A 26,404-nucleotide genomic window follows, 5' to 3' on the forward strand; every position below is an offset into this window, starting at 1 on the left:
CACAGCCTCTGCTGTTGCCTCGTGCTTGTGGTCATTTTGGGGAAGGAGATGGTAACTGCAATGCAGCATCCGCCAATTCTGGCCTTTTAGCTCTCTTTCTTTCACCAGCGTGAGATGTTCTGAGTTCATCTCCTCTAAGTACCAGGTTGTCATCACTGACCTGTCACAGTTTGCCCTTCTTCTTTGGGCCTTTCTCATCATGTTTTAAAATGCCTGACATAATCTCCTCTCCTCCCATTCTACTTGTGTGATGCACAAACACACAAGCTCTTCCCTTTGAGCTCAAAGGTCCGAATATATGATTTATGGCATATTCGTTGGATTTTGCTCTGTAGTTCATAGAGTCATAGAATAGTTTGGGTTGTAAGGGACCTTAAAGATCATCCAGTTCCAACACCCCTGCCATGGGCAGGGGCACGTCCCACTGGATCAGGCTGCCCAAGGGTTGTTGGGCTGGGTTTTTTTGACACCTCCAATGAACTTACTTGCTACTGGCTCCCAGTTCTGGGCTAATCTTGCAAACTCCTTCCTGCTTTATCTCCCTTATTATACAAACCACCTTTGACAGGGGCAGCTGCATGCGAGAGATCTTGCACTGTCTGGACTTCTATGAGGCTGTCGTCTTGCTTCCCTTTGCTGCTTTACCTGCCCTTTCAGATAAGTATGTAGGTGATGTAATGGAAGGTGAATTGGGGTTTCAGTCTGATGTCTTGATTCTTCATGCACAGGATGTTTAGAGCTTTGTCACTACAGTTTTAGCACTTGTTACCACGGGGCAGAAAGTCGTCTTTAACCCGGGAAGTAGCCTGGGAGAAGCTTCTTGTGTTTCCTTAAAATAACAAAGCTCTGCAGTAGTGAGACCAGACACAGACATCTTCCCAGAAATATGGGTATTTCAGCTCTTTCTGAGAATAAGGGAAATAGTTGTGGTGGTTTTGAAGAAATATTTGGCTTCTCCTAATTGGTTGTGTTAGGACAAAGTGGAGTGTGTTTCCATGATGCAAGAAATCACAGCTCTCCTTCAGAGAAGACTTTTGCTGTCCTTCAGCAAATGCTACAGAAATATAATATTCAAAAATACCTTGTGTAATATTTTTTGTAATGTTTTCACTTAGAGAAATAGTGTCACGTAAGTTATTTTAACATGTCAGTAGTTTATTGGAGATGACAAACTGAAAGAGTTCTCATAGTCTAACATAAAATACAAACTTAATATATTTGCACACAAAGTTGAAGTACAATAAATATGATTCAAAACTCAGTCTGCTTCAAAAGCAATTAAGCTGGTTAAATTAGTTCTTTTTGGAAAAACCTAAAAGGGCATTTTGAGAGGGACTGATTCTGTAGTTGTATATAAGTTGGGATTGAATTATGGTTTCCTTGAAAAAGCAGCTTGTTTGTACCTGTGTACCATCTTCTGGTACTATACATTTATTGAGCTGGCAATCCTTCCCTTTTTTTCCCCTCATGATCTTTGAGAATGAGCAGACCTCTCTTTTTGTTTTATCTCCTTCAGCTCCTGTGGCTGTGATTTCTGGTCAAAGGAGTAGAACCACTCTTGCTTATTTATAGAAAACTCGTTAATACAGTCTTATTCCCTTTTAGATCTACAAGTTGCTCTGCAGCATTCCCACTCATAAAAGGAAAAACCTTAAAATGCTAATTTAGATTTCCTGTGTTAAAATTCATGTTGTTACTTGAAAGCTAAGTTTTTGCCTTTTGTTAATGGCCTTAAAAGGTAAAAGCTTAGTTTTACCTGCATATTTATTAAATCTCAACTACAAAATTGGTTAAGATGGGTTTGTGTGACTTCGATGATTCTTCATTTCCCTGTTCATTGTCCATTTCTTTCATGAGTTTCTTAGTTTCCTCTTCACTTTTCCTTTGCATTGCAGTGTCTCTCCCTAGTATGAAGTCTTGCATTGTCAAGTCAGCTCCCGCGGTCTCCTTAGACATCCTCTGCCATGTTCCTGCTGCACTTGGCCATAGACTGTTAGTCGCCAGAATATCCCCATTGCTTCTGGGCCTACGTTTTCCTTGCATAGTTTTTTTTAGATATGACATTTTGTTTGCGATTATGACTGTCGACAAGAATAAGAAGGTGCAGATAAGCACCAGTACTGCTATTACAATGAAGCAAATCAGTATAAGAGACTTATTGTCTTCACATGTTTCTTTTGTCATTGTACTCTTGGGTTTGCTGGTATTTCTAGGTCCTCCGGTGACAGAAACAGCACTTGTGGCAGGGGAAAATGTTGAATTTGGGGCCATCATTGAAGCTAAGGGTTGCAGGGTAGCTATCTGCATTTCCAAAGTAGTTGTTTTGCTGCTGAAATTGATGGTCAGGGGAGAATTTGTATTGGCTTCTGTTATGTTCTGGCTTCTGCTTGGGTTTTCGCTGATGGGATTCCAGGTTTTGTTTATAAACCTGGGATAATCAGTATGATTTGTACTTGTTTGCAAACATAAAGAAAAGATTATCATGACAAGGAAGGTGAAGTGCGCTTTACTACATCTCTTTGTCTTCATCTTCCTATTTAGTCACCTGCAGAAACACAAATCATGGTATTAGGTTAGCAAATGCTCATTCTTGGAGGATTGAATTGGATTTCTCAGGGAATAGTAAATAGCCTTTTTGATGAATAATATGTGACTTGACCTCATCTTTAGTGGATGTAGGAGGAGGATTTCGAGTACTTGGAATTCTGAAAGAATAGATTGTTTCCAACTTCTGACAGTTTGAGGTTTGTAGAAAATATATGAAGATTAAAACAGAACATGGAGCGAAGAGAGGAAGGGTTTCCTACTCAGTGATGTAGAGGTAGGCTCTCTGGTAGTTCCTCCTCTCTAGTAGTTCCTTCTCTTTCAAGCTACCCATATTACAACATTCAGTTCATCACTTCTGCTTTTATAGTGAAAGGAGAAACCCACGTAAAGTTTACAAGTTAGTGCTTCTTCCTTTCTGGTGTTCCTCTCTGTGTGGAGAATGTAACTGTGCTTGTAAGGATGGTCAAGAGAAAAGCTTTAATCTAAAATGTGAACAACAGCAATAACTTAATGTAATTGTTGTGGGTTTTAGCACAGCTGTCTGGGATATTTCATAAATGCCTGGGGAAGTTTTTGTCTGCTGATTTTTCTGCTTTACTGTACAAGAGGCTATTTAGCACAAATGTACTTCTCAGATTTTCCTCGCAAACATGCTACAGATTGTGACATTTCCTTTAAAACACCCAAGATAATTATACAAATGATATTACCATTGGTATGATCTATTGCACATTTGTGTAGTATTTGTACCTGTTAGTTTTGCCTGGAGGGCAGGAAACTGATCTTTAGGTCAGTCTGATACCAAGATAACAATCTCACAATAATAGTGACAGATCAGACAATCAGTGAACCACTTCACTGCTGCTGCTTTGTCCGGTTTGCACAAGAGAGACACATTCAGAGGTTAAGGCTTGTCCAGTGTCTCCCTTTCACCTGTCTCTGTAACAGAACAAAAGGTTTCCTTCACAATGAGGATGGGGAGGCACTGAACAGGTTGCTCAGGGAAGCTGAGGCTGCCCCATCCCTGGAGGTGTTCAAGGCCAGGTTGGATGGGCCTTGGGCAGCCTGATCCAGTGGGAGGTGTCCCTGCCTATGACAGGAGGGTTGGAATTAGATGATCTTTATGGTCCCTTCCAGCTCAAACCATTTCATTATTCTAATACTAAAGACTACAATTGGTTAAAATATAAATAGTGTAGAGAATCACCAAAGGGAACAGTGCTGTTTTTATAAATACATATCTTCTTTAAGCTATCACTTTGAAGGTAGCAAAGCATATCCATGTGTGTGTAAAATTAGGTAATTTTGGGATATTCCATGCAGTGTTTCCTTTTGTCATAGTCCCAAGTTAGCATGCATATGGAGGAGCTTGGTGTAGCCACTCCCAGAAATCAGAGGGCAAACTTGCCTATCCTGCAAAATCCAAAGAGCAGTCCTTCAAATTGATGAAGTCCTCCAGGAAAATGAATGCAGTGGTGTACCTGATCCGAAACCAGGGAACAAACTGTGTGTCTCACCTTGCATGACAGAGGAGCGGCAAGAGGTGTATGAATCTCTTAACTTTGCAGTTCGCCTGTAACATAAAATCAGGCTCTGTCCTTAGATCAACCCCTATTGTTAAGTTTTTGAACTAGAAAACATTTTAGTAATCAGCTACAGCTCAGGTAGGATGTTGAGGCTCTGGAGTGTGTCCAGAGAAGAGCAACGGAGCTGGTGAGGGGGCTGGAGAACAAGTCTTATGAGGAGTGGCTGAGAGAGCTGGGGTTGTTTAGCCTGGAGAAGAGGAGGCTGAGGGGAGACCTTATTGCTCTCTACAACTGCCTGAAAGGAGGTTGTGGAGAGGAGGGAGCTGGGCTCTTCTCCCAAGTGACAGAGGACAGGACAAGGGGGAATGGCCTTAAGCTCCACCAGGGGAGGTTCAGGCTTGACATCAGGAAAAAATTTTTCACGGAAAGGGTCATTGGGCACTGGCAGAGGCTGCCCAGGGAGGGGGTTGAATCACCTTCTCTGGAGGTGTTTAAAGGATGGGTGGACGATGTGCTGAGGGGTATGGTTTAGGGAGTGTTAGGAATGGTTGGACTCGATGACCCAGTGGGTCCCTTCCAACCTGGTGATTCTATGATTCTATGGAAAAGGTTGCCTGAAGGATGCCTTTGTGCCATGCTACAGAAAGGGAAAAAGCGAAAACCAGCAAAGCCTTTGTTTGGTAACAAAACAACGTAAAATTTCTTCATGACACACGGAACCGAGCTGCATTTGCTGGCACAGATATACTTCAGCATTTATTGTTACTGTTTGAGAATTGCGACTCTGCCTCCTCTCTTCAGGAGCACAGTCAGGCCAATGTTAATTGTAGCATTCTGGACCAGATATACTTTTTTAAAAACTAAACAAACCAGTTTTGTTTAAGACTGCGCTTAAAATCATGAAAGCAAAGGGACTGATCATTAAAGAGCTGATATTTTCTCTTTACTTCAGCCCTTTGTGCCTAGGTATTGATAGGGTCGTCTTGTCGGCGTAAGCAGGATCTGCGTTGTGTGGGAACAACAGAGCTAAGGAGCGCCTGTTGCTGTTAATTCTTTGGAGTCTAATTATGAATAACCTTTAACATTACTAAAAATACAGTTATATTGGCTTCCTTAATTCTCTTTGAGCTCATAGTTTTACAGATTGTTTCTGTCTTTGAGTTACTTGAACTTCTTTAAAAATACTTTTGCATGTAATTTTCTACAAAATCTAAGAAACTATGAAGCGGAAGTTAAAATAGGAGAAGGGAAACGTGCACTTACCTTGCCAAGATGTAGTCAGAAGAAAATTGGTGTTTCAGATACTTAGTCCTTTAACAATCAAATTTCTTTGTGCATTTGTTTGCTCTTAGGACACAAATGACCGTTAGGGTAAAAGAAGTCGATTTAGACACTGCTGGTATTTTTTAAGCAAATCTGTAACTGAAATTTTACGTCTTTAAGTGGAGAACTAAAACCACCGAGATGACACACTTCCTTTTTTGTAACAACTATACCATGACATGTTAGAGGGGGGAAAACACCAGCGTGCCCAAATTAGCTCTCAGAACAACAGGAAGTAACACAGAGGGGAAAAAAGTATCTTCAGCAAATGAATATTCTGCGTTCATGAAATTTATCTCCTCAGTTATCCTGTGCTCAGGTGATTGATCTCGAGTGTTACCCACAGCAGTGTCCCATTACACTCACATCTATCTACGTGCTTGCAGTATTCTGTAGCTCTTTTCTGTAGTCCATTAGCTTGCCGTGAAAGAGTTGAACTAATGCTAGCTTGAAGCAGCAACAGGTGTTTACATGTACCTTAGGTGTTCATGAGCTACTGTCGAGTTTGATTTTTCTATTAATTCTTCCAAGTAAAATCTTGTCGTCTGTGCTCATTCAGAAGACTCACTGTCCAGTCCTATAAAATTCAGAGAACTGTTAAATGAGAACAAAAGCTTCTTAATGTTCATGTATTATCTGAATGCTTTTCTGGAAAGAGTTATTTTGTGGATAAATCCTCTGTACTACTCAGGACTGACCATTCTTAGAAACACTCCACCAAGCGTTAGTGTGCCGTCGTATGTGCTTAGTCTTAATTAAGACTTCTAAAATAAATGTATTTTTCCACATATAAAAATAGATAAAATTTAAATCTCTAAGGAGGTTTAAAAGCAGATTTGAGGGGCTTATACTTTACTTTTATTTTTAAAGAAACTGCACTTTTTTTCCTGTGATCCAGTTTTGATCCAATGGATGCACTGTTGCTCTCCAACATGGACTTTATTTTTAATTTAGTTGACTAAACCTCCTCTCTGTCTTGTTCCCTTCCAGATTCAAGACTGGTCAGATCAACGGAGATTTATTGATATACCATGTACTGCTAACTCTGAAGCCATACTATGCAAAGCCATATGAAATTGTAGTGGACCTCACACATGCTGGCCCCAGTAACCGCTTTAAAACAGACTTTCTTTCCAAATGGTTTGTAGTTTTTCCAGGCTTTGCTTATGAAAACGTCTCAGCAGTTTTTATTTATAACTGTAACTCTTGGGTCAGAGAATACACTAAATACCATGAAAGGCTCTTGACAGGTTTGAAAGGGAGCAAAAGGCTCATTTTCATAGACTCTCCAGGGAAACTGGCAGAGCACATTGAACACGACCAGCAGAAACTCCCAGCAGCTACCTTGGCTTTGGAGGAGGACTTGAAAGTATTTCACAATGCTCTCAAACTGGCTCATAAAGACACCAAAGTTTCTATTAAAGTAAGTCCTTTTGATGCTGTTCCTAGTGAACTGTTATTTCTATAAGGATTCTATTATGTTTTTACTGTCGCTTAATTCTCCTGTTCTGTCTAGAGGAGACATCACAACTTCATAGTATTGCCTGTTTAGGAAGTGTAACATTTCGTTGATTTATCTTTATAAAATGAGAAGCATCAGACTATTCTCCCTTTGCATTGTTAACAATAGGTGCTGAGCCATTTTTCTGTTCTCTTTCTAAGGTTGGGTCAACAGCTGTGCAGGTGACATCAGCAGAACGAACAAGAGTTCTGGGACAAACAGTGTTTCTAAATGATATATACTATGCCTCTGAAATTGAGGAAATATGTCTTGTTGATGAGAACCAGTTTACCTTAACCATTGCCAACCAAGGCACACCACTCACCTTCATGCATCAGGAGTGTGAAGCCATCGTTAGGTCCATCATTCATATACGGACACGGTGGGAGCTGTCACAACCGGACTCCATCCCACAGCACACTAAGATTCGCCCTAAGGATGTCCCTGGAACACTACTGAACATAGCGCTGCTTAACCTGGGAAGCTCAGACCCCAGCCTGCGGTACAGACCTTTTAAATTAATATCAAGTTTGGTCAAAAATGTGAATTCGTAGAATCATAGAATGGTTTGGGTCAGGAGGGATCTTAAAGACCCTCCCAGTTCCATTCCGCCTGCTGCCATGGGCAGGGACACCTCCCACTGGATCAGGGGCTCCAAGCCCCACTCAGCCTGGCCTTGAACACCTCCAGAGATGGGGCAGCCACCACTGCCCTGGGAAACCTGGGCCAGGGCCTCCCCACCCTCACAGGAAAAAATTCTTTCCGAGGTTTTGTTGGTGTACTTTTTAATATAATGACAGATTGGACTTTCTATGCCCTAAGAAAGGCATACATAACATCAGGGTAACTCAGGCATGTAGGAACCTTGATTGCTTTTTGTAAGGAGAAATGCTGATATTTATTAGATTCACTTGATTTTCATGGTGTTGAAATTGTTTAAGAATCTGGGAGCTGTGCCTCTTGGAGCAGCTCTTGGATCTCATCAGAGAAGTTGGGTGCTGCCCGCCTTGGAGCCCTTGGTGGTCTCTCTCCTGACAGCTCAGGTGCCCCTGACAGTTCTTAGAATTTCCTAGAACTGAAGGTCTTTCTGAGAAGTCCAGTGCGCAGTCCTTCAAGAAAACTCTTTAATCTCATCAGAAATTGTTTAAAGTAAACGGAGGAGTGGTTTCTTTCACTTCTCCAAGGCAAATATTGTCTCTGATCCTTAACTGGTGCGGGGAGAAGTTCAAGAGTTAAGCATACTCTCTTAAATATCAACATCGATTTGATTTTTAAGATGTCGTACAGTTACTGTAATGCCTCTGTGTGATGTATGTATTTTAACGTGTACAAGAGAACACTTACAAGCCTTGTTGCTTGCTTTTTTGCAGGTCTGCTGCCTATAACCTCCTATGTGCCTTAACCTGTACCTTTAATTTAAAGATTGAGGGCCAGTTACTGGAAACTTCAGGTCTGTGTATTCCTGCCAACAACACGCTATTTATTGTTTCTATTAGTAAGACTCTTGCAGCTAACGAACCACACCTTACCTTAGAGTTCTTGGAAGAGTGTATCTCTGGATTTAGCAAATCTAGTAAGTAATGCCCATGTTTCTTAATGCTAACCGTGAATTTGAAAAGATTTGATAGCTACCTAGCTCAGTCAGTTCAGCTTTCTCATGTTATCGAGTCAAAATAAGTTAAAATTGCAAATGCTTCTTAGAGCTGTTTAGCTGTTTTTGAGGCTATCCATTTATATCTACTTTGTAATGATCAAGTTCTGTAATACTCTGAAGCCAGGCAGCTTCACAAGCTGGAATGGCATCTGTTGGAGCAAAAACATTGCTTTTCATATTTGTATGTGCCCTTTCCTTTCTTATGAATGGAAAGGCATCTGCCTTTTAAACTTTGAATAAAACCATTTTTTATAGACATCTCATTCACTTAGAGGATTAAGTTCAGTTGGAGAGATCCCAATACAAATTATTTGTTTCGTGTCCCTATTGATAGTTCTGTACAGCAAGTCCCTTGGTCTGATCCGTGTCAGGCTGTTACGAATTCACCAGAAATAGAGAATGTTGCAGAGAAAAAGTGAAAATTTGAGGTCCATAACAGAGGTTTAAACTCTAGAATATACATACACAGCAGAGTTGCCAGATTCTTTAGTCATCGACATTAATCTTTTCAAGATTGATTATATCTGTCAGTTGTAAATCTGGTTCTGTTGCACTACTTTTGTCATCCTTTTTTTCCAGGCTTAATACAGCTCTGACTGTACTATTGGAAGCTGTTTAGAATACATTCTCGAGATTAAAAAGCACTTGTCTTAGGTAGCCCTATGAATACTGAATGTATCCATCTTTCTCACATCTCTTCTTAAGACATTAAAATGCCAATGTCCGCATGCCAGGTTCCTAAAGATGTTTTTCAGATGTCATTATTGGAGTATGTTTCTTCTTGAAGTTTCTCTACTTGCCCAGTATTATTTGCTCAGCTCTAGTAGCAGTTGTTTTAGACAAAAAAGCCTGGAAGGAAAAGCGCTCACAAATAATTATTTACTTTTAAATAGAGAGCAGTGCTGATCCTGTGTTACAAAGTGAATTTTTATTTCAGGTATCGAGCTGAAACATCTCTGCCTGGAGTACATGACTCCCTGGCTGTCCAATCTGGTCCGATTCTGTAAACACAATGATGATGCTAAGCGCCAGCGAGTCACTGCTATTCTTGATAAGCTGATAACAATGACAATAAATGAAAAACAGATGTATCCTTCCATTCAAGCTAAGATCTGGGGAAGTCTTGGACAGGTAGAAATTCTGCATAATTTATTGCAATTTGTTGATAAGCAGATTATGGAGTTTTTAATGACTTAAATGTTAATGCAGAAAAAGAAAATGGATCTTGACATGACCTAAGTATATTTGCTGTATGGGAACAGTGTGCAAGTCCTTCTGTCTATAAAAGTCTATAAAATACTTCATAAAATCATTAATGAGTGGTGGCTTCTAGGGCAGTTCTCAGTGCACTTGGGCAGATTTGATTCTTCCAGTTTTTTCTTTTTAGGTTCAGGATTTTATAAGTACTTCAAAATGGAAAATAAAAATAATAAAAGTTAAATAATAGTTTCTTCACAATTCTGAAGCATTTTGATCTATAGTAAAACCTGATGGAATTCAGCTTTACAATTTGAAAATTTACGTTTTCTCCAAAAGAATAACAAATCGCTAAACCCATGCTTCAATTTATGGTAGTTATGCATCTTCAACTAAAAAAATGAATGATTGCTTATCTGACAGGTGTCTTACTGTGGAAAAAAAAAGTTAATTGGGCTAATAAAAAAGAATTTCTTTCTTTTGACAGATCACAGATCTCCTGGATGTGGTGCTGGACAGCTTCATCAAAACAAGTGCCACGGGGGGCTTAGGATCCATAAAAGCTGAGGTTATGGCAGACACAGCTGTAGCACTTGCTTCTGGAAATGTAAAATTGGTTTCAAGCAAAGTGAGTTCCCTGTTAGGCTTAATTGCCTTTTATATAATAATTTCAACTCATATAGTAATGTGGCACTGAAATGCTTTCTGGTAACCAAGTACAGGCAATACTGCAAAAAGCATGATAAAATAGCTTCCAAGGAACAGAGTGGTTCCAGTGTGAAATTATATTGTTTTTTACTGTTTTTTTTGAGCTCTGCTCTTCGTTTGAGTAAAACGGAATGGTTGATCTCTCATCAGGTGATTGGAAGGATGTGTAAAATAATCGATAAGACTTGTCTGTCTCCAACACCTACATTGGAACAGCACCTGATGTGGGACGATATTGCCATCCTAGCACGTTACATGCTGATGCTCTCCTTTAACAACTCTCTGGACGTAGCAGCGCATCTGCCCTACCTCTTTCATGTTGTTACTTTATTGGTGGCCACGGGTCCCCTTTCTCTTAGAGCTTCCACTCATGGTCTCGTCATCAACATCATTCATTCTCTTTGCACTTGTTCACAGCTTCACTTTAGTGGTGAGTTTTTTCAGATTTTCAATTAAGCTGATTGTTTCTTAGTTTGTTTAAGAGATATTTGAATTGTCTTTGTCTCTTTAAACTGTTCTTAGAGTTTGAAAATACTTTGTTGTAATTCAGCTTGTATATAAATCAGAATGAGGATATGATCTAAAACAAATGAGTAAAGAATTAAACAATTACTCTCAGGTTTAGAGTAGGTGCATAATGTAAATTGTTTGTGTAATGGGTCATAGAAAAAGAGAAGAAAGTGCCAGTAAGTTCCTGTAATTCAGAGAAAGGAGAAAATGTGTGCATGCTAAAACTGGCTGGTGTGCATCTTTTGCATGGTTGCATAATGTGGTGACAAAAATATCAATTACATAAGCGAATTGTGAAACTATACTGTTAAAACAGGTATTTTGTATACTGCTGTATTTTAGCAGTCCTAAAATAATAAGTATTAGCAAATATGTAGCTGTCACTTCTTACCCCAGAAGTAGTACAGTATAAGCCGGGCTAGATTTTGTGTAGAATATAAACAAGGTTTATGTAATCTTGTCTTTTTTTAGTATCCAAAAGCTCATTTTATATCCATATATAGCGACAGCGTATGTGAATGCATACACACATATAGATGTATTAAGAAAAGCTTTGCTTCGTGCGCACAGAGGAAGGCAAGCCTTCCTGTTTAAGCAGTGAATTGAAGTATACTGAAATGAAAGTTCAGAATCATAAAAATATTCAACGCTAGCAACAGGGCCATCATTTTCTTCTGATTTAAGTGGCTTTCTTCATTTTTATGCCAGAGCCAAATCCAGAATTTGACTGCAGGCTGACCTTGCAGCCCTGTTGGTATTTCAAAACAGGAGCTCTCCAGGTTTCCATTTCCTGAACCAGTGTGAGGAGAAGTCTGGCAGAACCACAGCTTTAAACAAGTTTGTACCTGTTTTTAGAGTATGTCTTCCTGGTGAATGGTGTCAGCAGTCTGTGCAACAGACCGCAGTTCTTATGGCATACTCTGGGAGTGAAGCAGAGAACCGTGGTGGAGTGTGCAAAGGGACATCTGGGACCATTATCTACTTTTATGTTCATGGGAGGGTGAGCCTAAGAGTGTTGAAAATATGGAGTGGATTTCAGTTGTCTTAAATTTATATGTAAACATTTTTCAACAGAGGAGACCAAACAAGTTTTAAGGCTGAGCTTGACTGAGTTCTCTCTGCCCAAGTTTTACTTGCTTTTTGGAATCAGCAAAGTGAAATCAGCCGCTGTCATAGCATTCCGATCCAGCTATCGAGACAGGTCATTTTCTCCTGGTTCCTATGAAAGAGAGACTTTTGCACTGACTTCGTTGGAAACGGTTACTGAAGCCTTGTTGGAGATCATGGAGGTATGTGGTTCAAACCACAAGAAACTATCCATAGGGAAAAATGTCACTGCTTGGTACAACAAGCAGTGCAGTGAGATGTACCTCCTGTGTTGCGGTAATAAATAGTTAAGTAGCTGCATTCTGAGAATTAAACTAACCATACATTCTGAATTTTAAAAAGACTTTTTCTGAATGTTATGTGTATTCAAACAATGTAATTCTTTCTAGGCCTGCATGAGGGATATTCCAACATGCAAGTGGCTGGACCAGTGGACTGAACTAGCTCAAAAGTATGTCGTAGGTCTCAAAACATAACTCCTGCCTGCCTTTGTAGTACACTTAGAATTCTCAGCTTTTTGTTATACAGCCTGTTTGTTGAATATTTGTTTACTCTAATGTGCTCTGTTTCTTCACAGGTTTGCTTTCCAATATAATCCGTCCTTGCAGCCAAGAGCACTCGTTGTCTTTGGCTGTATAAGTAAACGTGTGTCTCATGGACAGATAAAACAAATCATCCGAATTCTTAGCAAGGTAGTAGACCCATGGACCCTGAATCGATTTGGTGGCAGTAAGCTTTTTCAGTGCTGAGGTTTCTAGATTTACAGTAGTTTTCAATATTGACTTTAAAATTTGAGTCCCTGAGATTGGTCCAGAAGTTAGTATTTAAATATACAAGACATTTTCTGCTAGGCATTTAGCTGCCTGCCTGTGGTTCACAACTTCCTTTTTTTGAAAGGAAATAAATAGTCTAATGTGTCATAAGTAAATACAGTAAAGAGCAGGACATTGCTATAAGAGAACTTTAAAGCAGACTGCCTAGCTTGGTAATGATATTCTGTATTTTCTAAAGAAGGTTGCATTCTGTAGCAAGTAAACAGTGTGCTAAATGTGTTTCCTTTAATCATTTGAGTTTTATGGACATAAACTTTAACTGAACAGCATCTGGATTGTAAAAGAGCAATTCTCTTAGTTCTTGCACCCTTACTTTTCTGACACACATTGTGCAGTTGCTTTCAGCAGCACGTGTCACCTCAGTCTAAATCTTCATTTGTAAAAGTAGGTGAGAATCATTTTAAAATGAGATCAAACTTTGTAATCTAATTGAGAGCAACAATTACTTTTTAAAGCTTTGATCTTCTTTTGACAAAGCAAAATCTAATTATGGTTGTATTTTTATTGCTCTTTTTTTTTTTTTCCTACGAAAAGGGACTTGAAAGCTGTTTAAAAGGCCCTGATAATTACAATAGCCAAGTTCTAATAGAAGCTACCGTTATAGCACTCACCAAGCTACAGCCGCTTCTTAATAAGGTAAGCAACTGGATTTTTAGAGTAAACAATATATTTTGTAGATGCAAATGATACTTGTGGGTGTGATCTCAAAACTACAAGTAGGTATTGTGGTATCTGAAGTTCACACTTCACTGCTATGACTCATGCTCGAAAGTACTACATATGGGAAGTACATCAGATGCTTGTATGTGGGACCTGTGCAAAGGCTTTAAAAATGCTTTGGAATGTGGTGTTCTGCTTCAGCAAACTGGGCCATAGCAATACAGGCGAAGGCTGAACCACAGGCTGTCTTGATTCTCGCGGAAAGGTTTCCAGTTCTGGCTTCCAAACGTTTGATTGCTGCATGTGCTTGTCAGATCGGGGCTTGTCATGTCAGTCTTACCTGCTTTGGTGTTGTCAGCCACCTGTGTGGTTCTTTCAAGTTCAGTCTTTGATCAGCACACCACTGGCTGTGCCATTAATGAAGAGCCCCCATGGAGTTACTGTTAGTAAGTAAATCTTGTTCCTAGAAAAATCCTAGAAAAATCTTCTGTTTAAGAGACCAGGGTTTGTTGGATGCCAGTTCTTTCCTGCATGCTTTTTTGATTTGGAGAAGAAAGTGCCTGGCCAGCTCCACGTGCAGAATTGCAATCCAGTTTCAACGTGTGCTCTGAAAGTGATAACCAGAGACACATTTCTGTTCATTCTGGTGTCAGGCAGTCTGCATCTGACACTTTAGTGAGCAAAAGAAGGAAAAAGAAGGAAAAGAAGAGAGAAGGAATGATTTGGGGGAGGGAAAGACTTTAATTTACTTTCTACTGTTCACCTGTAAAGTGGGTTGAGACTGCAGGTTCATGTGAACATCTGTTTTGTTGGAATGGATGTGGTGGAGGATAGAACCTCATGCAAGAAGTCCTTCTTGCCTTTCATTTACAAGAACTGAAGTCACAGATCTTTCCTTTTCCTCCTAGGACTCCCCAATGCACAAGGCCCTCTTCTGGGTAGCTATGGCAGTCCTGCAGTTGGACGAAGTGAACTTGTACTCTGCAGGCACGGCCCTGCTGGAACAGAACCTGCATACCTTGGACAGCCTTCGGGTGTTCAATGATAAGGTCAGCAAAAATTACCTTTTTGTCACGTTTTTAAGAAAAATGAGATATGATGAGTAACTTTTGATGGGGCACTCCTGTGTTGTGTTTTCCTCTGGGTCAGAGCCCAGAAGAGGTGTTTATGGAGATCAGGAGACCGCTCGAATGGCACTGTAAGCAGATGGATCACTTTGTTGGGCTAAATTTCAACTCCAACTTTAACTTCGCACTAGTGGGACACCTCCTGAAAGGTGAGAAACATATGGCTTTTTGTTTTAGATGAGCACTCTTAATTCAGAAATAAAAACAAGTCCAAGGATAAAGGGGGAAAAATGGGTGGTGGTTTTTAAGTAAGCTGGATTACAGAATGGATACAGAATTAAATGTTCCTTGTCTAAAGGGCTTTGCCTGGTTTTCTATATCCACAGCCTGTGATGCTCTTTAGTGCTAGTGATATCAGTTCCAAACTGTCACAGGATGTGTGGCTTCATTTGCTGCAGTTTGTTACTACTTCCTCCGAGAAAGCTGCCCTTTTCTGTGTGCTTGCCTGTATTCAGGCTTTCTGTTCCTTTCACAAGATTGATTGGTGACATAATTGATATATGTGCAGACATTTGAAATGATGTGATTCTGGGGAGAGGGACATGAAAAAATTAGTCTGGAATGTGCAGTTTCTGTTGGCATTGTGCTTCCTTACTGTTTACGTGAAGCTTTCTGACAATGTGCTGAAAAATATTTAGCATTATTTTCAAAATAGTAATGCTACCTAAATATGCATTAAAAATTAAATACAGTATTTGGTTTCTTAACCTCATTTTTTAGGATACAGGCATCCTTCCCCTACCACTGTAGCAAGAACAGTAAGGATTTTACATACGCTACTAGCTCTGGTTAACAAACATAGGAACTGTGACAAGTTTGAGGTGAACACCCAGAGCGTGGCTTACCTAGCAGGTAAAAATAAATAATCAAACATTCTTCTAAGTTTGTGCTGACTGAAAAGGAATGGATTATTGTGGGAATTCTTATGGTTTTAAGTTGACAAAATTGTAACAACATGAAGGAAACCTGTAACTGGGGATGGACGAAAGTCTGGGCTAGGCTGGGGTACAATGGTTAGAGCTTTTTGTGGGCTGAAGGCACAGGACCTACTGTGCAACTTTGAAAGTACTTCAGGGACACTGCAGGTTTTTTGGTGTCAGTGCATGCCTTAGAACAGTCGAATTTCTGGGGGGTAGAAATAGAAATTGTGACCGTGCAAAGGCAAATGTTTGAACGGTGTAATCGTAACTTGATGGAGAATGTAGTTCTTTTAAGTGATCTATATTTAATTCCATATGTTTCAGTAAGGTGTAATTGCATCTCGACAGTCATCTTTATACTAAGTAAAAAAAATTAAATTGATGGAATATTCCTTATCCAATGTATTCTTGCCGTGGAGAACTTATGTTAGCTTTCTTTGAATTTTTAGCTTTGCTCACAGTATCTGAGGAAGTTCGAAGTCGCTGCAGCCTAAAGCATAGGAAGTCTCTCTTATTGACAGATGTTTCAATGGAAAATGTTCCTATGGATACATATCCCGTACATCACAGTGACACTAGCTATAGGTTGGTTGTCTAACTTTTAGATAAAGTTATCCACATTTCAATGTCTCTTTGCTTTAGTAAGTTATCTAAAGGTAACCTGTGGTATATTGAAAACTGAAACCTACATTCATAAAGCTAAGTTAACGTTCTGGTTTGGGCTCTGGACCAGTATGCTGCTTATACTGTGATCAGGAGTCACAGAAATTTGGGTGTTGAATTCCTATAGATTTAATTCTGAGATCCGTAAATTTCTTTCAGAACTTAATGCTTTGGAGATTCTTAAACTCTTTGCAAACCTCTTTCTACAAGACCTAATTACACCTCAGTTTTTGTTTATATTTTAAAAGAAAGTTTTGTTCTTTGGAGTGCTTCAAGGCATATACTGTGTAATCACTTGGTCTTGGAAAATCTTTACACTTCATATCCTGTCCGTAAGCAGCCACAGAGAGAAGCTAAGAAGTCAACCTAGAAGTGACACAGCAAATTTGTCTCAACAAGGAGTACTTTTCTCAGTATCTTTAGTACTTTAGCATCCAGTATGAAGTAGCTGGTTATTAGATACCTTTCATTTTGCCTCATAGGGTGATTTGCTTGTGTTCTGTTCACTGCTTTATTTTTTATCTCTTGATCATTACATTCATATCAGATTGTCAGTTACCTCTAGCTCAGGCATATTTGCACGCAAAAATAATCACCTTTTCTTAATGTGTGTTTTGGGGAGATTAACCTGTTAGGAAGGATGGGCTTAATAAAGGACAGTTTTGCTAGTTGAAAAATTTATGCCTAAATGTGCACAGTTTTAAGGATTTTCTTAATTTAATTTCTCTGCACTTTCAGGACACTAAAGGAAAATCAGCCATGGTCATCACCAAAGGGGTCAGACAGACTGGCTGCCAGTTACCCGACAGTGGGACAGATAAGCCCTCGAACACGAAAATCCATGAGTTTGGATATGGGGCAGCCTTCACAAGCGAACACTAAAAAGCTTCTAGGTTATTAAGATAACTAATTTACTAATCTGTCTACAGAATATCTCAGGAAGTGTTACTGGAGAAAAATTCTGCTTGGATATATTCTGTCTTTAAGTGCTTGTTCCTGATTCAGAGGAATATGTGGAGTTTCTACAAAACACAAGCTAGAGAGCACTGTGCAGCTAAAGAGGACTAACTCAGTTCTTTTGATCTCGAAGGGGGGAAGGCAAGAGTGGCACTCAAAATGTGCGTGTTGAAGTGGAGAAAAAAGAAAAAAAGGAAGAGAAAAAGATATTCCAGACGCTAAAGAGTCATAGTGCCAGTTTACTGCCATCAGCCCCCTTTGACAAAACCAAGAGGCTGAACACCTTAGCTTAGCTGCTGCACAGGATACTCTGTCTTATACTAGAAGAGATAGTTGGTCCCAAAACATTTGAGATGTTTTGGAAGCAATCTGATTTTTATTCATGGCTTCTCAGCGCATCATGTTTACAAGTAATGTCTTGCTATCCGAGAAACGAGACGAGTTGCTTTGCCTAACTTGTGGTTACCTTTTTACATTATGCGGTATATACGGAAGGAGAGGGGCATTTCTTACATTACAATCCTGTTACTGCTTCCTCTTCAGTAGTCACATTTTGGCATGCTTATTCAATGTGATGTGTTGAGCAGGAAACCATAGCATGACCACAGCTCACATATTTGAATAAATTGCATGCTTTCCTCATATGTATCGTGAAGCACTTTGGAAATTGTGATGGAGAGCGGCATGGTGTGATCATATTTTCTCTACTATCGCTGAAAATGGTGAAAATGTCCCCAGATTCCTATCAATACATGGTAGATAGGAGAGTAGCTTGGCCAGAAAATCGGAAATAGTTAGAATATGGATTTAGGTTTCATGCTTTTAATTGCCTGATAAATTGTTTTTAGGTACAAGGAAAAGTTTTGACCATTTGATATCGGACACAAAGGCTCCTAAAAGGCAAGACATGGAATCTGGAATCACAACGCCTCCCAAAATGAGGAGAGTAGCCGAAAATGATTATGAAATGGGTGAGAAACAGGACTAACATTTTAAGAATAATACCAATTATCCATGCTTTGTATATATATACAAAGGCTTATTTCTAAATTCGGTGTTTATTTGCTTAGGTTACTACAAGGTGAGGGAGAAAGATCTCTCTAAACACGAGCTTCTGACCAGCATAGTCTTCCATATCCCTGGCAACTGAGGTTTGAATTAGAGCTGCTCAGTTTGCAGATGCAGAATAAGGGGCAGCTATAAAGTACTGCATACAGGAGTGAAATGAAATGAATAGAATTTGGCTTTTTATAAGCTAAGAAGCCCTAGCTGCAGATTTCTGCAGGAGATGGGACGTGACCTAATGCCTGGAATGCCTCTCTTCATCGTCTCCCACATCTGCTTCCTGTGCCCCCATCCCCAATTGCAATGCAAGACCAGGGTTCTTCTGTCGTATCTGACGTCAGTCTGGTGCCTGACCCTGAACACGGTACTTGCCACCCCTGGCCCTGTATTTCACCAAATAGGAAATTGGGGTTGTTGTTTCCCATTCGAGAATACATCCCATGTAGTGGTCTAGTATTGCTAGTGATACAGCATAGTGGTTGCTTTTCTACTTTATGAAAAGGCTGGTGAACTCTAAAGTTTGCATATGACTGGATTTGCTGTGCAAGAGCTAATTTTGGTTTGCTCTGGATGAGTTGCTCTTTTTTATCTGGCAGAAACCCAGAGAATATCACCGCAACAACACCCCCATCTTCGAAAAGTTTCTGTTTCGGAGTCAAATGTCCTCCTAGATGAAGAAGTTCTGACTGACCCAAAAATTCAAGCACTGCTGCTTACAGTTCTTGTAAGCTTTCTTTCTGTGTTTTGTCTCTTGTTTTCTGACATTCTTTTATCTTCCAAAGAAGCGTACGTGTTCCTTGCAGTGTTTCTAAATTCACAGGGATCAGAATCACTGTGATGTGCAAGTCTGTTCTTTTGTTGCCATTTTCCCAACTTCTTAGGGATCACTTTTTGAATGTATTTCCATGTTCTTTGAGAGCAGATACTGAATTCTCATTATTCTGCGTTGTTTCCTAGAAATTGTCCGACAATTGTCCCTTTTTCCTGGTAAATTTTTATCACAAACTGATATTGTATAATAAAAGTATATTAGTGTATTATAGTTAAAAAGTTAAGAAGTGGTAATTGTCGGAATCCCGGCATGATTCAGTTTAAGAATTACTAACTGGTGATATAGGCACAGTGCGATAGTGCTTCCCTGAGATGTACCAGCACAGCTGCTGTTCCTGATGTAATTCAGAAGGATGCAGTTGCCCACTTCTGGCAAATACTGACTAGCAAAATTCTTTGCCAATATAGAAGCTATTACCAGCTGTTGTTATTGTTACCTACAGACATAAAATAGCTTAATTACATATCCAAAGAGGACATAAATTTATCTTCTGTAATGCTGTTTTCTACTGTTCAGAGATCTTTAAGCCTTAAACTACAACAACAAAAGCCTGTAACTACTCCAATTAAATTAGAGGCATGCTAATTTAATCCTTTACGTTATGACAGGCAACATTAGTGAAATACACTACTGACGAGTTTGACCAGCGGATTCTGTATGAGTATTTAGCAGAAGCCAGTGTTGTCTTCCCAAAGGTCTTTCCTGTAGTGTAAGTATCTAAACTCTGTTTATGATGACTCCATGCTTGGCCCCTCCTTTAAAAGATTTCTGGACCGGGACAAGAGTGTGTCGGGTACTCATCTGTAGGTTATGAGCTGCAATCTGTCCGTGGCTTGTTGAGACAAATGTCCGTAGCAATTTGAGAATTGTCTTTTTTCCTGTGTTAAATGGATAGAATATTCTGGGATAGGCATCCTTGGATCCTGCTGGTACGGATGGTCCTCTAGGCGCTTCTCAGCGTCAGGCTGTCGGGCAGGCTGGCAGAGCGTGGGAGCGCTGTGTGCCTCGGTTGCTAAGGCACTGGGCTGTACAGCCATCAGTTTCTTCCAATAGCTTTCAGCATCGCTGCTGCCGTTGCTCTGGTCTGGTGACTCAGCGCAGCTTTGTGGCTCATTGGATGCTGTGGAGAAGCCAATTACGTTTTAATACATCCGTGTACCCTTCTGTACAAGTAACAGATACTGTCTGTGAAGTTTCATGCCAGACACAGGTCTTTTAATTAGTACCCCAAACGCCTGTCAAAACTGATTGAAAGCATAGTGCAAGATAATTTTTGGATGTACTTCTTTAGATGTCTGTTAAAAGTGGTATTTGATGGAGTCAATATATGTAAGAGAAACCCGGCTATCACAAATTGAGATCCGTAGACCTACCAAAATGACCTGATTGTGATTTAAAAATAATGTTGCCTTTTCTGTCTTTATGAAGTATTGGTAACGGTACATACAAGTTCTGAGAGTTACTGAAACCACAGTTGTAAATAACTGGCATTTGTATTAAAAAAAATACATGAGATCTGCAAGGGAGCTGAAATGAGACAGTATTCCCACACGTTTAAAACTTCCAGCTCCAACACATACACCAATCTCTCGAGTAGTTTTTTGGTAAAAAATAATTAAGGTATTTGCAGTTTCAAGTGCCAGAAGAATGCTTTAGTGGGTTATGTTGTTCCTACGGGTTTTTGTAAGTATTACACATCGCGAGAGTCCTTGCTGAACATATGTAGGAATTGTGTTCTACTTCTAAAATCACTGAGATTTTGAACATCTCACCCTAACTTCTGTTTGCTAAAGTCATTGAGAACTGCAGATTTTATTTAATAAACGAAAAATGAGCCTCTTCTTTTTTCTTCAGGCATAATTTATTGGATTCCAAGATCAATACCCTTTTATCGCTGTGCCAGGATCCAAATTTGTTGAATCCAATTCATGGGATTGTTCAGAGTGTTGTCTACCATGAAGAGTCTCCGCCCCAGTACCAAACTTCTTATCTACAGAGTAAATATTTTTCCATTTTTTAAAAATGCTGAATTTTAAGTTAGATTTACCACTGAAAATGTTTCAGAAGTGCAGTCCTAATTGAATAGTCCATCAGACTTGTGTGGCATTTCTTCAACTTCATATATCCTAGCAAAAATAAGAGTTCGCATATTAAGAAAAAACTGACATGAATCATAGAACTTCTTGATGCAGTTGTGCACCAAATGTTACAAGTATTGCACCATCTGAGTGAGCAAAAAGAAGCTGAAAGTCCGTATTTTGTTTCTACTAACCAATTTAAGGAAGTGGAAGCCACGAATGGTGCTGATAAATGATGACTTTAAAGTTAACTGTCTTAAGTTAGGAGCTGATTTAATTATTGATAGAAGTATAACATCTGGTTTTCAGAGCCCAAACTCACTTCCACATGACACTTCAGCACTTGGGCCATTAAAAAATATTTAGTTTTTTTTTCCAAAACTTTACTGGATGATCCATTAGAAACAGGTGACAGTTGAGCAAAACTTAAATGTTGATGTCGTTTTTACAATAATTCATTCATGTGCCAAATTTATCTTTTAAAATGTCATGAAGAATTTCTTGTATGACGGTTCTAAGATTTCAAGGGTTTTACAGCTTCAGTATTTCGCATACAAATTAAAATGCCTTCTTTTTTTTATACGTAGTTTGGAAAAAATGTAATGTTGCATCTCCAAAATATTTTCTTTCCATGCCCAAGTAACTCCAGGCAATGTTCTATCTATACTTTCTAGTTGTTTCTGTCAGTAGAGCACTGTGGTTTTGTGGTAATTTTCAATTTCTTGTTGTAGGTTTTGGGTTTAATGGGTTATGGAGGTTTGCTGGCCCATTTTCTAAGGTAAGAGCAGTACACATACATGCATTTGTGAGTATTTTGCCTCAATTTTCTGTACAAAGCACATATCTGCATCTTCCCTGGAGCACCAAAATGACAAGCCACACCATTTACATGAGCAGGTGAGGAATGCAGGGCTCACTGCTATAGCTAAAGCAGTTCCTGAGCCTGCACCAGGTGTTTTGATAGACTCAGTAAGATCAAATTACCAAAGCTGAGTAAAAGCAGTCAGGGATATAAACGCACTTTTTTACTCCTCCCACATTCACTAAGGGGCCTTGGACGTACAGTCTCACTTGGAGTCTCTAGTTTATTACGTGTGCCTTAGTGTAAGGTGTGAGTTTGATAAGAATGATAACTCTGTAAAGTTAAATTTTAGAACAGAACAAATAAATGGGGCACTGAGCATCTGTGCTGCCATTTGTTCCCTCTGGTTGTGGTAGCAAGGGCTAGATGAGCAGAGTAGGCCGTGTTCTAGGTGTTTGGCTCCGGGGGCATAGGCAATGCTTCCAGTAACACGGCAGGTGCAGACTCACTACTGAAATTACACCCAGAAGTGGTCTTTAAAGTGTACATTTAGATTAGTCTGGAAAAGACCACAGATCAGTTTTTACAGATACTCGTGTCAAATGCTTCTCAAAATTTTCAATCAGAATCAGTATCCTTTTTGAGGGATTTCTGGGGCAAAACTCGTGTTGACAGAACAGTAGAAACAAAAGAACCAATTTTTTTTATTTAATCCCCATCACCCACAGCAAACACAGATCCCAGACTATGCTGAGCTCATTGTGAAGTTTCTTGATGCCTTGATCGACACATATTTGCCTGGAATTGATGAGGAAACCAGTGAAGAATCTCTCTTGACACCCACATCTCCGTATCCTCCCGCAGTGCAGAGCCAGCTTAGCATTACTGCTAATCTTAACCTTTCCAATTCCATGACCTCACTTGCGACTTCCCAGCACTCCCCAGGTCAGTAGCTGTTCTGGTACTACTTGGGTAAGGGAAATGTGTTGAATTTGCTGGGTTTGTAGCCAAACACTTGGCCTTGTTGTGTCTTTGGATGTGTTTATGCATCAAACACCATCCTGTTCTTGAGTCAAATGGATATTAAGGTGTTTCCTAAGCTCTTACACTGGTATTTCAGATGTTGGATTTTGTCCAGCACAAAAGCTGCCTTCTAAGTTGTTATACATGAAGGAAACGGCATTAAGTGTGTTAGAGTGAACATCTGTGTCTTCATCTGGAACATATGCAGCAGTAGAGCCTTGAAAATTAAAGAGATATAAATATATAACCATGATAATTTGCAAGGAGGGTAATACTGCTCTGGGGACTACGAGGTAGCACATGCCAGGAAAAATAATCCAGAACTGTGCTGTGGAAGAGTGTGTCTGGGCTGACTCAGTTTCCATTAAAGGCTAGTGCTCATCCATCAGCATCGTACTTGCCCTTAAAGAAGAAAAATGTATTTATGGAGATACATATGGAATGCTGTGTCAGTTCACAATATTGTATCGCCAGAAATACGCCGATGATAAAATCAAGGCGTTCAAGAACAGAGCCATCGTCAAAGGGCAGTAAATGCCCTCTGGCTTGCAGAGAAGGGAATTACAGGGAAATGCAGAGGTTAAACTTAACAGCATAGAATTTCAGGGTGAAAAATGATAAAGAAAGAGTAAAAATTAGTATAGAGATGAAGCATAAGCCAGAGGAAATTAAATATAGGAAGAAAATTGAATTTATGTCAAAGAAATCTGCATGAAAACTTTTTCTGAAGTGATTTTGGATTAGTGTCTTGTGTATTGAGGAATTCTTTGCTCTTTTTTGCCACAAAAATTATACTCTGTGATATTTCTTAAATGATGAACACTGAAGTCAATCAGCCTTTTATTTCTGCTTTGTTTTCAACTTTGATGGAAGGCTAGAAACCATTCGTGTAGGGTGTAATAGTGAACAGAGGGGGTTGGGGTTTTTCACTCTCTGGTTGCTTGCTGGTTTCTGCAAGCCCAGAAATAAGCTCTGCTTCGCTGTCCGTGGCTCCAGTCAAGAAATCTGGTCTTCCAGATAATCAGCTTGCTCGCAGATGCTCTGCGTGTGTTCTGTTCAGTGTGATGAGTATTGCAGAGGTGCAGCCGAGGTAAGACTGCCCTGTATGAGAAGCCAACTTTAATTCCTTTAGTTAAGAATTTACGTCTGTTGTACATTAGGAATGCCTAATGCAGCCGTTGTACTGTCGTGCAGTTCATCCTGTATGTAGAAATATTTCTGTATAAAGCCTCCTATAGAGTGCAGGTACAGGTAACAACCAAGATTATGGAAAAGGAAAGTGGGTTCATAAAAACCTTCTTATTTAATATACAGCCAAGAATTATCTGTGATACTGGAACAGTGAGACGGATAAAGTTCAAGGTGAAAAAAGTAGAGATTGCTGTCAGTGTGAAAGTACATACGTTAATGGGCAGCATCTTTCCATGCAGAATGTATGTCATTGGTGGCAGCTCCAATTCTTTTTGCAAGGATGAAGTGACGATGCAGGATTAGGTCCTCTACTAGAGAAAAAAACCATTTTTCTATGTAAATGTCTGTCTTCTTTACACCTCACTTTCTATTCCTCCTTCCTTGGTTAGTGAAGAGGAAGGATAATGCAGCTTGTCAAAGATTTCTTTGAAGTGTTCTGCAGACAGATGTCTTTTATCAAGCACTGGTTAAGAACCATCTCCAGAAATGAAGTTGGGAGCTAATGAGCTGGTTCAGAATGTTAGTGAGTCTGTATGATGTATTTGTGACACTGTGCTTGGTTTGCTTGGAAATTAAATTTTAGAAGACCAGTACGAAGACCAGAGATGACTAATGGTTCCATCTTTGTGCAACCAGAGTAGAGGTATCATTGTAAAGGATCTGCCTTTGCAGGTGTTCCAGCCAGTGTGAAACAGCCATAAGCCATTACTACTGTACGAAAGCCTTGTGCTTACTGTTTAATCTAAGTGGTATTCTCCCGTCATCTCTTAATATGTATTAGTGTCTTGCCTATTTCCTTCAGCTTTCTCGCTTCATTCTAGCAATTTGAGTACAAAAAGACTTGATGTTTGATCAGAGCGTCTCCAGCTTTCTCCAACTGTGGACCAGGTCACAACACAGAGATTTTCTTTGTGCTCTTTCACCCCACGTTTATTATAGTGCTCCACTTTAACCAACCTACCATTTCACTAGTTTAAACTGCTGTGTTAACTAGTGTGACTTTGCGTAGAATGTGCTTTGCTTTTTAAGCAGTTTAGTTGTATTAACAATGTAATTGGTCTCCTGGCACTTAAATGGCTCCTACAGCTGAATTCTGCATTCTCAGGAGCCGCGCCTAGAGCTGCTTGATGGTGCTGTCACGCATTTACAGTGTAGAGACAAGAGTGAGAGAGTGAGCAGGGGAAGACCTAGTATCTGCCCAGATAAAAATCACTGGTGAAAGAAATGCAGGATATGAATATAGGCCTCAGGATTTATTGAAGCAGCAAGGCAGCTGTGGGACTAATTGGATGCAGGTTTATTGTCCACTTCGATTTCAGAACTACTGAACAAGAAAATCTAGTGTGTAGCAGTGACGAGTGATCCTGAGCTAAACAGTTTTGGCCAAGTAAGATTCCTGGTATGGTTACAAAAAAGTTGCAGATACATCAAAAAAGTCTTTTCTTGCATCTGGAAACAGCTTGGCGAGCTCATTGTTTGTAAATGTTTAGTCTGTCATCATCTCTTCTCCTTTCCCTCCCCATGCCATGGACATGATTTACTTATGTTTTTTTTCTTCTGTTCTGTTTCTGAAGCTTCTCTGCCTTGCTCTAAATCTGCAGTTTTCATGCAGCTTCCTCATCAAGGTACACTCTACTTTCATCATACTTGCACGAACTGCTGCTTGATCTGCTTTAGGCTGGGCTTGTGGCATGAGAAGCGGTTTACTGATCCTTCGACACGGGAATGGCTTCAGTGTCAGAGCTAAACTGTGGCTTTTCTTGTGTGATGCTAATGATGATACCTGGTGATAGAGCAGGTGAAGGAAGTCAGTCACATCCTTAAGAAATCTGGTAATAGGGAAGTGGATGCTTGGTATATGAAATTACTCTCCTGCAGGTATAAAGCTAATGAGGAATTATGTCATGTGAGCTCTTCAGATTTACAGGAAGTTAGCTTTAACTTTTAACATCAATTGTACACCTCTAGAAAACAGACTCGAGTTCTTTGGACTACACTGCAGCAGACAGAAGCTCAATAAATTGCGTGCTTAACACTGTTTGATTTCTGCTTCTATATAGAGTAATAAGAAGCAGCTGCAGAAGAGGTGTTTTGCTCACATACGTGGGTTCCTTCCTATTCTCATGGTAGTTTTTGGGTTTTGTAAGCTCACAGCTCCACCAGGAGAGGAAGGGCGGTGT

General features: G+C 39.7%; 2 protein-coding genes across 7 annotated transcripts in view; one reads left to right on the forward strand and one right to left on the reverse strand.

The window, feature by feature from the left end:
• Nucleotides 1–26,404, forward strand: part of NF1 (neurofibromin 1) — a 94,573-nt gene that overhangs the window by 60,338 nt on the left and 7,831 nt on the right. For 3 of the 5 annotated variants that reach the window (XR_008453185.1, XM_054085432.1, XM_054085434.1), the window contains 21 exons: nt 6,387–6,819; nt 7,059–7,399; nt 8,268–8,470; nt 9,489–9,682; nt 10,236–10,376; nt 10,607–10,886; nt 12,041–12,255; nt 12,463–12,524; nt 12,651–12,765; nt 13,441–13,542; nt 14,475–14,615; nt 14,716–14,842; nt 15,414–15,545; nt 16,063–16,198; nt 17,015–17,169; nt 18,082–18,204; nt 18,895–19,022; nt 19,739–19,839; nt 20,985–21,127; nt 21,940–21,986; nt 22,739–22,955. Coding sequence is in view for 4 of the 5 variants with exons in the window: in XM_054085432.1 (XP_053941407.1) it covers nt 6,387–6,819; nt 7,059–7,399; nt 8,268–8,470; nt 9,489–9,682; nt 10,236–10,376; nt 10,607–10,886; nt 12,041–12,255; nt 12,463–12,524; nt 12,651–12,765; nt 13,441–13,542; nt 14,475–14,615; nt 14,716–14,842; nt 15,414–15,545; nt 16,063–16,198; nt 17,015–17,169; nt 18,082–18,204; nt 18,895–19,022; nt 19,739–19,839; nt 20,985–21,127; nt 21,940–21,986; nt 22,739–22,955 (3,536 nt within the window). In the remaining variant the exon portion in view is untranslated. Of the gene's footprint in view, nt 1–6,386; nt 6,820–7,058; nt 7,400–8,267; nt 8,471–9,488; nt 9,683–10,235; nt 10,377–10,606; nt 10,887–12,040; nt 12,256–12,462; nt 12,525–12,650; nt 12,766–13,440; nt 13,543–14,474; nt 14,616–14,715; nt 14,843–15,413; nt 15,546–16,062; nt 16,199–17,014; nt 17,170–18,081; nt 18,205–18,894; nt 19,023–19,738; nt 19,840–20,984; nt 21,128–21,939; nt 21,987–22,738; nt 22,956–25,798; nt 25,850–26,404 lie in introns of all 5 variants that reach the window. The other 2 variants (XM_054085430.1, XM_054085433.1) reach the window with 1 other exon arrangement.
• On the reverse strand, nt 654–5,548 carry EVI2A (ecotropic viral integration site 2A). Of its 2 annotated transcripts, XM_054085442.1 has the most exons (3): nt 5,337–5,548; nt 4,065–4,120; nt 654–2,545 (listed from the first exon to the last, which is right to left on the reverse strand). In XM_054085442.1, exon 3 carries the CDS (start codon nt 2,527–2,529, stop codon nt 1,768–1,770), a length of 762 nt encoding a protein of 253 aa, XP_053941417.1. In that variant the 5' UTR covers nt 2,530–2,545; nt 4,065–4,120; nt 5,337–5,548; the 3' UTR covers nt 654–1,767. The 2 variants fall into 2 exon arrangements, with proteins under 2 accessions (XP_053941417.1, XP_053941416.1); XM_054085441.1 differs by lacking the exon at nt 4,065–4,120 and having other exon boundaries at nt 659–2,545; nt 5,337–5,547.

Source organism: Cuculus canorus, chromosome 20 (assembly GCF_017976375.1).
Source record: "Cuculus canorus isolate bCucCan1 chromosome 20, bCucCan1.pri, whole genome shotgun sequence".
In the NCBI taxonomy this organism is placed as follows: domain Eukaryota; kingdom Metazoa; phylum Chordata; class Aves; order Cuculiformes; family Cuculidae; genus Cuculus; species Cuculus canorus.

Bases quoted from the DNA above. Each gene is read 5' to 3' on its own strand.
- EVI2A (XM_054085442.1), bottom strand. From the start codon at position 2,529: ATGAAGACAAAGAGATGTAGTAAAGCGCACTTCACCTTCCTTGTCATG.